Source organism: Pezoporus occidentalis, unplaced genomic scaffold (assembly GCF_034315485.1).
Source record: "Pezoporus occidentalis ecotype Australia unplaced genomic scaffold, CSIRO_AGI_Poc_V1 ctg35, whole genome shotgun sequence".
NCBI lineage: Eukaryota > Metazoa > Chordata > Aves > Psittaciformes > Psittacidae > Pezoporus > Pezoporus occidentalis.
In genome coordinates this window covers 6060715-6073721 of record NW_026915483.1, presented here as the reverse complement: position 1 = coordinate 6073721, position 13007 = coordinate 6060715, and the positions used below count along the sequence as shown (strand labels likewise).

At 36.5% G+C, this 13007-nt stretch overlaps 1 protein-coding gene and 1 long non-coding RNA gene across 5 annotated transcripts in view; one reads left to right on the top strand and one right to left on the bottom strand.

Annotated features, from left to right (window-relative positions):
* LOC134169618 (contactin-3-like) overlaps nucleotides 1-11771 on the top strand; it is a 103157-nt gene extending 91386 nt beyond the window's left edge. For all 4 annotated transcript variants that reach the window (XM_062630349.1, XM_062630351.1, XM_062630352.1 and 1 more), the window contains 10 exons: nucleotides 944-1061; nucleotides 2105-2263; nucleotides 2363-2512; nucleotides 3245-3315; nucleotides 4452-4686; nucleotides 4867-4982; nucleotides 5573-5759; nucleotides 9122-9234; nucleotides 10836-11004; nucleotides 11603-11771. In XM_062630349.1, coding sequence (XP_062486333.1) covers nucleotides 944-1061; nucleotides 2105-2263; nucleotides 2363-2512; nucleotides 3245-3315; nucleotides 4452-4686; nucleotides 4867-4982; nucleotides 5573-5759; nucleotides 9122-9234; nucleotides 10836-11004; nucleotides 11603-11703 — 1419 coding nt within the window. In that variant the 3' untranslated portion in view covers nucleotides 11704-11771. The remainder of the gene's footprint in view (nucleotides 1-943; nucleotides 1062-2104; nucleotides 2264-2362; nucleotides 2513-3244; nucleotides 3316-4451; nucleotides 4687-4866; nucleotides 4983-5572; nucleotides 5760-9121; nucleotides 9235-10835; nucleotides 11005-11602) is intronic.
* The window catches only part of LOC134169621 (uncharacterized), a 640302-nt gene that overhangs the window by 18568 nt on the left and 608727 nt on the right, over nucleotides 1-13007 (bottom strand). The window lies entirely within an intron of this gene.

Genomic DNA, 13007 nt, shown 5'->3' with positions numbered 1-13007 from the left:
AGGTGGTTATTTTTTTTCCAAGACTAAAATAAACTCCAGATTTGTGTCTTCCCCTTTCTCCCAGACTACTCTGCACCCCAGAATCTGTCACGTGGCTGGAGTAGCTTAAAATACCCACAAAAGAGGGTTCTGTCCTCAGGTGAAATGCTGCTTCTCCAGAAAATTAAAAAAAAACCAAAACAACCACACATTTTAACATTCAGTCCTGAGAGATTTTCCTCTGAAAGGAAACAAATAGTACACAGTAGCCTTAACATGATATGAAGCTACAGTTATCACTCCAGTTTTATGGATGTTTCCCTTGATTCAGGAGATCAACCGTATGCCATGACATAAGTAAGTCAATGGGAAAAAATGACCAAAGATTAACTATTCATGAAGAACAAAGAATAGAACTTTAGATTTATAAAATGGGGAATTTAGCCTAAAATGTACAACCTGTAAATGAAGATGTGCTTGCCATAGCCTGTGGGAATGGACCAAATTCAGCTTTGCCGTTCACACATTTGAACTACTTAAAAATCTGTGATAACCAGACATGCAGATTCTGTCTAGAAATAAAAACTGGTTAATGGTCACAGAAACCAGGTTTTTCTCTTCCTTAGGGTTTTGAGGGAAACGGCTGGTCCCAGGGCACTAACTTTCTTCATGGTTCCTAATAGCAGTCAGGAGGTGCATTCCCAGTATGAGCCAACTGTGATGTAGCTTGCCTCTCGCCTAAAAGAGGAATACGATGTCATGTTTATAAGGAAAATGCTTACAGGCAACTACCATGGAGCAGCTGATAATAACCTGCTATCCTGCAGGCTGTCTGCCAGTGCAATTTTGGAGCAACTTTATCTTCCACATCTTTGGTTGATTTCTTTTCTGTTTACAAACACGATGTTAATATTAGATTACAAGGTAGTACATTTACGTTAATCAGAACTGTGGTTTTCAACAGAGTGCGTCGGGAGATTTAATGATTAGAAACATCCAGCTGAAACATAGTGGAAAATATGTTTGTATGGTGAAGACAGAAGTGGATAGCGTAGCATCTGCAGCCAACCTTATCGTACGAGGTAAATTTCAGCTTCAGTTACCATGAATCATATTCTCTAACTTTTTTATACGGTAGATTACAGAAACAACTGATGCAGATTGCAAACCCAATTCAAGGATTACTGATGAATGACTGTGAATTATGTCATTCTGCCTTGCAGTTAGGGAGAATTGTACCTCAGTTTTAATTGGAAGCCTAATTTTTCCCAGAGAAACTAAGAGCTGGAGGATATAATTTTGATTACACATCCTTCCTCACTGACAGGAGGGAACTCTGTGCTGGCAGCTGTGAGGAAGTTGTGAGTTGCTGCCTCTGCAGACTGAACCTGCAGAATCCTGCCTGGAATTGGGCAACGGCTAACACAGCCTTAGAGAGGCTTTGTCCTAGGGACCTGCTGTAGTTTAACGTTTATAATGCAGGCTTTTTCCTTGTCATTCAGAGCTGGAACGCTCACATTTAAGCCAGAACTGTAAATTTCTTTGCTGATGATACAGCTGCATTGCAAGAGAAAAGCTCTGGTCTTTGAAAAAGCACATTGTATGGTTGACACTCAGTATATTTTAAAGTATGCCAGATATTTTTAATTGCTGATGTGCTGTTAATTATTTCAGTCTTTGCTGGAGACATTTTTGCTAGGCTGCCCAGAAGTGGCATTTTCCAGAAGGCACTAGAAAGCTTGCCTGACAGAATTGCTGCTCAGGATGCTGATCAGATGTTGTGCTGAAAAATTGCTCCAGTGCATTGTACAGTAAAGCAGCCGTAGATAACAAATTGGCAGGCTGCAGAGATGTCTTAGTAGATTAAAGGGAACATAGAGGGATCAAAAGTTCTTGTAGAAAAACAAAACTCTGCCGCCTGTGCTGCAGTTCAGAGTATTTCAGAATTAGATTATAAGAGTTAAGTTTAGTAAATGTAAAACAATAATTACAGGTGTTCTTATTCCAAGCTGAATTGTTTTCTTCCTCCCACGGCGCTGATAAAATGGCAGTCCATACTGCTCTGTTAGTGATTTCCAGGGTACTGGCTTTACAAAAGACCATGTGTTTCTCAATCTGATTCTAGGTTTACCTGGGCCCCCTGAACACGTGAAAGTGGATGAAATAACTGATACCACAGCTCAGATCTCCTGGCAAGAAGGCACAGATAATCACAGTCCAGTAACCACTTACACCATACAGGCAAGGACGCCCTTTTCAGTTGGCTGGCAGCGAGTTACAACAGGTAAAACACAATCCTTGTCACAGGCTCTGTTGCAATGTTTTTGACCAAGGACACTATATGCTTAGTTTCCTTTTTCTTCTTTCTTTTTGTTTTTAATAGTTCCAGATGTGATTGATGGGAAAACATTCACAACCACAGTAGTGGATTTAAATCCTTGGGTTGAATATGAATTTCGTGTAGTTGCCAGTAACAAAATAGGAGGTGGAGAACCTAGTTTACCCTCAGAAAAAGTAAGAACTGAAGAGGCAGGTTAGTGGGTTCTTTTATTTGCTTTTAATTCAAGAATCTTGAATATTAACAAAATAAAGCATTCATATCCTTGCCTCTTTGCAGACAAGCTTGGAAATGACATTGAACATAAAAGTCTGTAACTAGCTTGTTCGTGATTTTTCCATTTAGCTGCGGGACAGTTTGTGTTGCGTTACTGAACATCACAGAAGCATAACATCTAAATACATTTAAACTGTATTTAGTATGCCAAAGCCTGTCAGTTCAGGCAGAGCTGCAGAGTCTGAGGGTATAAATAGGTGGAAAGAGGTTAATTTTGATTGATAGGGTTTTTCATTCCTAGTGTTTGATCAGTGTACACCTTCCCTGTAATAAGCAGGTGGCTCAGAAGAACACATCAATTAAAACCCCAGGAGTTTACTTGGAATAAGGCCATTGCCCAATACCTCTGCATAAGTTAACTCTATTATAAAAAATGAAGCAGGCCTACAGTTTCTAGAAGTTCATAAGCATTAGTGGAATAGTCTGTGAGCTAGTGAGGTTCTTTGAGGGCTCATTAAAGCACTGGCCTGCCTGGTGGTGGAGAGCAGCAAGGGGAATGCAGGACAGGGCTGGAGTGTTCCATGACTGCCCACCCTGCCTACATTTGCAGAAGCAATATGAGTACCACTGGGTTAACATTTTATGATATATCATATCATGTCATGTCTTGTACTGCCACTCTGTAGATAGCTGTATGTTTCCTTTTCACAGTTCCTGAAATTCCCCCCTCGGAAGTCAGTGGGGGAGGAGGCAGCAGGTCTGAACTGGTCATAACATGGGATGTAAGTTTTCTGGCAAGCAAGTTCCTTCAGAGAATAATTGTTTTCATTTGAACTCTTAAATGATGAATGTCCCTGGCTACAGCAGCATCCCAGCTAGGATGTATATGTGCTCAGTAACATTCTGTACTGTGAGCTATGTGCGTTTGCCTTCCCTCTGTCATGTGTTAGTGTGCTAGGTGGCAATTAGTAGGGAATTCAGTTAGTTTGAGATTGTTTCTGTTCTCAAACATTAATGCTAAAAGGGGGCAGGAGGGTGGGAAGAAGAAGGGGTATTACTCAAAGGCTGAGCTAAAGAATTATGCTTTTCAGTGCAAATGTGCAGTTCTTGCTTTCCTACCATTAACTCTGCATGTATGTGTTAGCCAGTGCAATCAGATAGTACTTTATATTATGTATCCCTGTCTTAATGAGTTAAAAACATGTTAGCATTGTTACTGACATTGACTGCTCTGTGTGGCTATCTATCTAGTCTTTATCACATCAGAGGAAATCATAAGCCACTATATAAAGGATTCTGTAAGAGTTGACTCAGTAATTAATTATTCATTTTTTAAGAACTATGGATTGTGAAATTGAAAAAAAACCCAAACTGTAGTTACTGAAGAGCATCTTAAACCAGGCTGCTTAGTGGAAAACAATGATAGGACAAGGGGTAATGGGTGCAAACTGGAACACAAGAGGTTCCACTTAAACTTGAGAAGGAACTTCTTCTCAGTGAGGGTGACGGAACACTGGAACAGGCTGCCCAGGGAGGTTGTGGAGTCTCCTTCCCTGGAGACATTCAAAACCCGCCTGGACACATTCCTGTGTAACGTTATCTAGGTGTTCCTGCTCTGGCAGGGGGATTGGACTAGATGATCTTTTGAGGTCCCTTCCAATCTCCAGCATACTGTGATACTGTGAATATATCTGAAAGTCGTTCTCTTACTGAAATGCAAACCTTAAACTAGGTTCAAAGGAATACATTTTGCTCTGCAGTATCAGAGCTAATTTGCTGATGGGCAAGATCCCAAATGCAGTACCAGAATCCGGTTACTATCATGTATGTTTGTCTGTCAGCACTTTCTTTCTGCCAAACATGTTCAGTGCTGGATGTTGGATCACAGATTTAAAGTCCTCTGCTCCTTTTCTCACAGCCCATCCCTGAAGAGTTACAAAATGGAGAAGGATTTGGCTATGTTGTTGCCTTCCGCCCCTTTGGCACCACAACGTGGATACAGACTGTGGTCACCTCTCCTGACACACCAAGATACGTCTTTAGGAATGAAAGCATCCTGCCCTTTTCACCATATGAAGTCAAAGTTGGTGTCTATAACAATAAAGGAGAAGGGCCATTTAGTTCAGTGACCACTGTGTTTTCAGCTGAAGAAGGTATGTGGCTCGAGTTATCTCCAGACTAATTGAGTTACATCCAGATATTTAATCTGAGATGTTTCATCAGAGAATCCAGCAACAGTTAATAGAAATGAGATCAGTTTGAATACAGATATGTTTATTTCCACAGTCACCAGTGCTGCTGATCACCTCTCATTTATTGATTTCTGAATACAGAGCCTAGCATAGCACCCTCTGGCGTATCTGCGACCAGTCTGTCATCCTCAGTCATTGAGGTTTCCTGGATGGCCATTCCTTGGAAGATGAGTAGTGGAAGGTTACTTGGCTATGAGGTAAGCTCATTTAAAAAACACTCCCATTTCTAAAGGAGCCAGAAGGGTCATGCAGGCTGCAGGACAGCAGCACAAATGTACAATACATTAACAGATATCATGCTTCCTTGCTGCTCCACCTACACCCAGAATGAAGATACAGTATCTTTGAAACCAAAGAACACAGAATGAAATTGTGTTTTGCTTTCTGTGCCGATACCCATGCATCTGTCTAACAGTATTTTCAAACTGACATTCTTTCAGCATTACTTCCAGAGAAACTATATTGTCAGGTACAGGTTTCTGTTTCAAAACAGTTTTAACATGTTTACTTTTTAAGATAAAGTAATGGTTTTCCTCCTGTCACTGTTTAATTCAAGCAGCATCTAATATATGTTTCCTTTTTCCTACTGTCACACTGAAAGAGCAGCAAGTGTGAGAAGCAGATGGATAAGTTTATTTTTTTACACAGTAAACATTTCTGAACTTTGAATGTATTTCTGCCTTTTTCAGCTGAGAAAAAAATGCACTTAAAGGAGTCAAATGCAGTGCTGCGGATGAGTGGTCCATTTGATGCAAGATTTCACATGGTTTTGGTTTATATCTACTAGGTTAGGTACTGGAATAATGGTGAAAAAGAAGACTCTTCAAACAGGGTAAAAGCTGCAGGGAATGAGACATCGGTAAGAATAACAGGTTTGAAGAGCAACTTAGCATACTACACAGCTGTCCGTGCTTACAACAGTGCTGGAGCAGGTCCCTTCAGTGCCACAGTAAATGCTACCACAAAAAAGACACGTAAGTATCTTGAATTTCAAGTGCAGAGAGAAATAAAGGTGTGTTAGCACTTGCTGGGAAATGAAAAATAATATGAATCACAACATGTGTAAGTGGCCTAAATTTTCCTACAGACAAAAGGAGGTAGTTACAAAATTGAATCAAGTGTAGGGCTTCTATTTTCTACCCTCTGTGACTTAAGCAGGATGAGTAAGTAAAACTCAACAGTGCCATTTGAGCTGGAAGCTGAAGTAAGATCCAGAATTTCTGCATTGACCCTTTATTGTTCTTGTATATACGGAAGGAAAAAAAACCAAGAGACTTCCTGGATTTTTCAGGGTTTTGTAACATATTCGTAAGTTCTCTAGCACATGGCCTTTGAAATGCAATCCTTTATGTCCACTGTGTCCTCTTGAAGAATCAAAACTTTACTGTTAAAGAGAAATTCAGCTAAAGAACAGATTGTCAAAGGCTACACTAATTTTTCTACAAATGGAAATATTTTCAGTATGCTGTTGTATTGTAATACAGCTCAGAATCAGGGTCATCAATCTTGAAGTATTTCTGTCAGGCTCACAAGAGCCTACAATTAAATCTGTCTGAAAGGTCAAATTCCTTGGAATAGTCATTAAAATCCTTCTACCAAAGTAGTTACATCCTCAGTATTATGAAATAAGCTATTTGATCAGATATTATTATATGCAAAACCAAGTATCATTCTGTCACAAAGGACTAAACAAACTCAGATTAACTTAAATTATCTACAGGTTTTTTTTATATATATATATATATATAAAATATATAGAGCTATATAGATATTTAGGTATATATAGATATATCTAGACATATGTATAGAGAATTTATATATGGATATAAAATGCATATATAAACTTTCGATCATGTAAATCTGAGTTAAATCTAGAATTTATATATATAGAGGGAGTTTATATATGTATAAACCCTCTATATATATATTTAGAGCTTACATATGGTAACATATATGTTTCTATATGACAACAAGTATCATTCTAAGGACTAAACAAACTCAGATTAATTTACATTATCTAGAGTTTATATATAAAAAATCTATATATATAGATATAGATATAAATAGATACTGATAGATATATATAGATATAGAGAGAGTTTATAAAAATATAAATATACATATATAAACTTCAGCGTTTATGTATGATAAAAAGTATCATTCTGTCACTAAGGACTAAAATAACCGATTATTTTAAATTTTCTAGAGTTTATATGTATATATGCTCATATATATATCTATATATCTAGATATAGATATGCTCCATGTATATTTATATATAAACTCTAGATTTAACTCAGATTAATTTACATTATCTAGAATTTATATATATAAGAACTCTAGATATATCCAGATATCTAGATATATAGAGATATCTTTATATCTATATACATAGAGATATACAGATAAACTCTAGATATGTATCTATTTAGATATAAATATATATATAGATATATATAAACTCTAGATAATGTAAATTAATCTGAGTTAAATCTAGAGTTTACATGTAGATATGTGATCTCTAGATATATGCATTCTAGAGTTTATATGTGATAACATATATATGCTTATATATGATAACAAGCATGGTTCCGTCACTAAGGACTAAACCAACTCAGATTAATTTACATTATTTAGAATATAGATATATATAGTTTTATACATATAAATATCTATAAACTCTAGATATAGATATGTAAACTCTGGATTTAACTCAGGTAAATTTACATTATCTAGGTTTTTTTTTTTTTATATATATATATGAACTCTACATATATCTAGATTTCTGTATCTATATAAACTAGATATATATAGATACATGTATATAAACTCTAGATAATGCAAGTTAATCTGAGTTAAATCTAGAGTTTATATATATGTGTGTGTATATATATATATATATACATATATATATATATATATATATAAAAATTCTAGATAATGTAAGTTAACCTGAGTTGGTTTAGTCCTTAGTGACAGAATGATACTTGTTATCATTCTGTACAGGTTACAGGCACTGAGTTACCATATTAATATTTGGGGGATTTAAAAGAATGACTCATTTCTTTTGAAATTCAACTTTAATATCTCAGTGTGAAAACTATTCATATACGCTGTAATACTTAGCGCTCAGGTGTAAAGTAAAAAACAACTTAGATTTACAAAAAGTGGCTATTAGTGCATCAAGTTAAATCCTATTTTGTATATAGAACAACTCAAATGCTGCAAGAAAATAATACCCGTGAGTGGTCGTTTGACTTTAAAATAATTCTTTTGAGTTTCACTCTTAAAAGTTTTGTGTCTTATAAAATATAATCAGGTGGGTTTTGATCTGACTACTCGAGGAAAGAAGGCAGGGAACTACCTGTGGGAAAGAGTTTAAAGTGGGGGGGGGGAGAGACAGGGAAAATAAGCAACATAAGAACATGCACAGGGTGTTTAAAACCAATCAGTGTTAAATGCTGGAACTTTCAGCATCAAAGTGTAGCACAGTCCACCTAAGCAGCAGTTGCCTCCACTAGGTGACAGCAACAGTAAATTGTTTTCCTTAATGCATTTAGAAAAGATTTTAATCATTGATTGTGTCACTGAAATGACCCGTTTTCTGGGAAACCAATTTGAGGCATCTTAAGAGGTTCATATTAGCCAAGCTTAGGAAAGACAAAGGTAACGTAAGGTATTTTAAAGTGTACAGCCAAAGGCATGCTACTTCCTTTGAAAATTACAGTCTCAGATAGATCGTTAATGAACAAAAACACCCAAATAGATGTACTTGGACAAAGCCACTATTGTTCAAACTGCAGGTACAGAAATGGTACAAACCGCATTTCAAAATCATGCCTCAAGTTAAAAGAGCAAAAAAAACTCTGACAGATATTTTTTTACACTAGAGACATGTTACAGTAAATCAGCCCTGTGTAGATTTGAATACTCACTAAGACTACATTTGTCTAACAATTTATTGTGAAGTATTTGCATATTCTTGGCAATATATTGAAGGTACAAATTGTCTTTTACCATCGTTGAGTTTCATCACAGTTTGTTCTAATTGATCAGCCATGTCTTAAGATACATGCTTTTATCTGGCTGTATTTAATGAAGGATCATAAGTGGATAATGCAACTTCAGAAATAACATCTATGTGCCATTCTGGTTTTCTTTCCTTCTGGTTTTTTTTTTTTTCAATGTAGTCTTCTGAATCAGGACGTTTACAAAGGCTTTTGTTGCTTTTGCATCTGACATGCAGTAACAGTCAATTACCTCAACTATTATTTGCTAATAAATCACTGCTACCAATTAAATTAAAGTCATGCTTTTATTCTGTATTTATTTGAAGCACCCAGTCAACCGCCAGGAAACGTTGTGTGGAATGTCACCGACTCCAGAGTAATCCTCAGCTGGGAAGAAGTGAGAGCTATGGAGAATGAGTCTGAAGTGATTGGGTATAAGGTAAGTGAAAACAGACTCAGAAACTATCTGAAAGTTCTTGTCTCTTTTCAAGGCAGCAAGTTCAGTGGATGCACAATACCACATCTAAGCCACTTCAGTAGTGTCTCCTTTTTATAGATTTTACATCATGTTCTAACAATTCACAAGCAGCGGCTCTTTTACCATTAGTGGTACACTTAATAACTTCTCCTTACACAAACAAAACTGGGAGCTGCAGGTATAGTTGCCAGTTCTTGAGATTCCACTTATCCAGATACATAACACTTGACTGTCACAACATATATAACAATACTTATCATATGTAACATGTATGTATCCAAGTGTATAATATTTTGAAAGAAACCAAGTAAATCCAAAATTTACATGATAGGTATAATTCCCATTGCTGGCCAAGTATATTTATTAGTACCACATTTAACAAACTGATATTCTAAACTCTTTTCTTCTTACCTACTGTGGGACATTCTCATTGTCTTGATACATTGCTCCATCTATTGTAGATCTGACTGGTGCACAAACATGCAAGTAATTAAATGCCATATATAAGAGAATAGCAAGAATGTTCTTCCAGACCTGCATACAGTTGGAGCCTACATGATACATTCCTGCATAAAAAAGTTATGCTGAAGATCTGAATACACAGTATTCTGAGTAGTATGGGCAAGAACGACATGTTTACAGCTCAGATGAGCCATCTAGTTTCATAGATGGTAGCTGACCCAAAAAACACACAACCAAGAGTCTCAAACTGCATACTCTGCCTCCCAAAACAATTTCAGGTTCCTTATGCGTAACAAACATTGCTAAGTACATAAGGATAAGCAGAATTTTGATAAAGCTGGTTAATTTTACTGAATGAATTTACATAGTACACTTACATAGGACATAGAATGCAGTGAAGTTTCATGACAGAGTAGTCATTAAGCAGTTGGGGAGCATCGTCCAACGTAGCCTGTAACACTGATTAGTTCCCTCCTTCCCAAACTACATAGTGGTGATATGAAGCTGATCTAGATAATGACAGACTGCAAACAGTGGGATAATTTATAGAGCAATACATTAGGGTACTCAACAGAATATATTATTTGTAGTCTGTAGAATCATAGAATGGTTTGGGTTTGAAGAGACCTTAAAGCTCATCCATTTCCAACTCCTCTGCTATAAGCAGGGACACCTTCCTCTAGACCAGGTTGCTCTAAGCCCCATCCAACCTGGCCTTGAGCACTATCAAGGATAGGGCAGCCCCTGCTTCTCTGGGCAACCTGGGCTAGTGACTCACCACCTCTTATATTACATTATTTAATAATAACAATAATAATTATAATAACAAAACAAATTATATAAAATGTATAATGAAATAATATGTTGTCATTATAAATTGTGCCATTTTTTATTAAAGTTAGAATAAAAGCACTTGATTGATGTTACCTTCTTTCTTTAAATGCAGTTCTGCCGTAGTATATATGTTAATCAAAAATCAGATCTTTTCTCTCACCCCATCTTTTTAAAGACTGAAACCTTGTTCTAAGAAATAAATATAAATTGCAGGGCAGGTCCTACGGGAAGATACGTCACACTACAGCTCTTTGCTTGTATTGCAGGTTCTGTACAGGACCATCAGTCAGAGCAATATGAACGTGCTGAACACAGACAAGACAACAGCTGAACTTGTGCTCCAGTTTAATGAAGATTACATTATAGAAGTAAAAGCAACAACAGAAGGTGGAGATGGCACTAGCAGCGATCAGATCCTGATTCCCAGGCTAGCTAGTAGGTTAAAACTGAATCTCTATTATTTTGTCGCTGCTTATATAGGCTCCCCAGCCAATGACAGAACCCTCTCTATACTGGCCATAGTACAGATGCATCTCTGCCTTAGTGTAGTGAATCATTACTAAATGTGCAGTTGACACCCAGCAGCTGTCACAGCTTGTCTTTGCAGGAATTCAGTACTTACTGATGGGGAGAAAAAAAGAATACTTGTATGTTGCATGGTAATAAGGTAATAAGAAGAAAAGCAGTTAACGGTTTTTCATGCACTTTATGCATGACAAACTTCCTTCTATTGGCCTGGTAAATTATAATGTAGATTGGTATTAAAAACATTAGATTTTGACTTTTTTACCTTTTTTTTTCTTAGTATTACCTTGAAAGTAAGGATCATTTGTACAGTTTCAGTGTTTTGCAAGGCATTTCTATAGTTTTACAATATTTACTGTTGTTTTGGTAAATCTATTCTAAATTTTCATTGCTTGTCAGAAATAAAAATATACAATAAAATTTTTGCTTAGTATCTAGAAAGACTACTAATTTGGCATAGACAAAACTCATGCTTTCATTTAACCCATACCTTTTTCCTTTGTCACAGGTATGGATGCAAGAGGTTCTGGTCCATCCGTCTTGAGTATCTTCAGTGTATCCAGCTTCTTTCTAATGCTATTTTCCCTGACTCTTAATTCAGTGTTGTGATGATACATTTTCATTTGCTGGGGGAAAAAAAAAAAAAGGAATTGGTTACTACAGAAAAGTGCTTTTTTTTAAAAGAAACCTGCAGTGTTTAATGCATGTTTTTCTTCTATCCTGACGTATTTTTAAATTCTTTGTATTTCACTGTAGGTTGAATTAAAAATACCATGTAAAGTTTAGCAAATCCTTTAAAGAGGACTCTAAAATGCCTTAATACTTGAACCAAAGCAGTTTACATATTACATACTTCAGATACAATGTGAGGGAGAGCAATGGCACTGTGGTCAGAGTTTCAGGGGAGAGCTTAGCTCAGTGAGAAACTCCATTTCTGCAGTGATGGTGTTTTGGGTATGTTCTGCATTGTTAGGATAACATCATTCTACATACAAAAGATGAAATCGGAGACAGTGCTTCAATCAGATAGATAGTAACAAACACATGCACCAAGTAGCTGTTCTTAAGCCAGTGTCAGAATCCAGTAGGTTTGGATCAGTTTTCCTACTGCCCATTCTATGAGTAATTCTAAATACAGCAAGAAATCAAAGCTGGAAGATAGAGAAAAATCACAGTATGGATGTTAGTTCTGCACAGTCCACATTGGAATGTCTGAGAGGTAGGGCTTCCATTACTGCTCTTAAGAAATGATTTCACAGCTCTCTGCTTTATCACAGCATATATTTACGTACCTTTTCAAACACCTAACCTTTCTCTCCATCAATAGATTTTGAAGTTAGTTATTTATATCCCCACGTTGTATTTCTTAACCAGGTTCTTTATTCATAACCAAATTCCCCCAACTTCAGAATCATTTTTATTGCCCTTTTCTGAACTCCTGTCAGTGTGTTTCACTAACAAAAGTGCCCAGTTGTAAGCATTACTTAAAATGCAGTTGCACCATGGCCTTACGAAAAGGAATTACTACCACCTCCCTACTTTGTCACGTGGTGCTTCCAAATATATGCAGCCCTGAATTATTTTGCTCTTTTGTCTATTGCACCACACTGTAAATGCATCCTTAATTCAGTGTCTCATTCATAACTCCCCTTCCTGATGCTTTTTAACTAACTCACAATATTTCACCTGGTCTGGCACTCTGATTCACCCCATTAATGTCATACAGTTTAGCAAGTTTGTGGCAATACTGTAGGTTATAATAAAAAATAACACAAGGACACTTCAGGCTTGCTGTTATGGAGAAATCTATGCTTTCTTTCATAGCAATACATTAATGATACATTAAACCTGGTCCATTTGACTTCCATAGTTGTGAATTTAGTCAAATCAGCCTTTGAGACACGTTTTAGAGA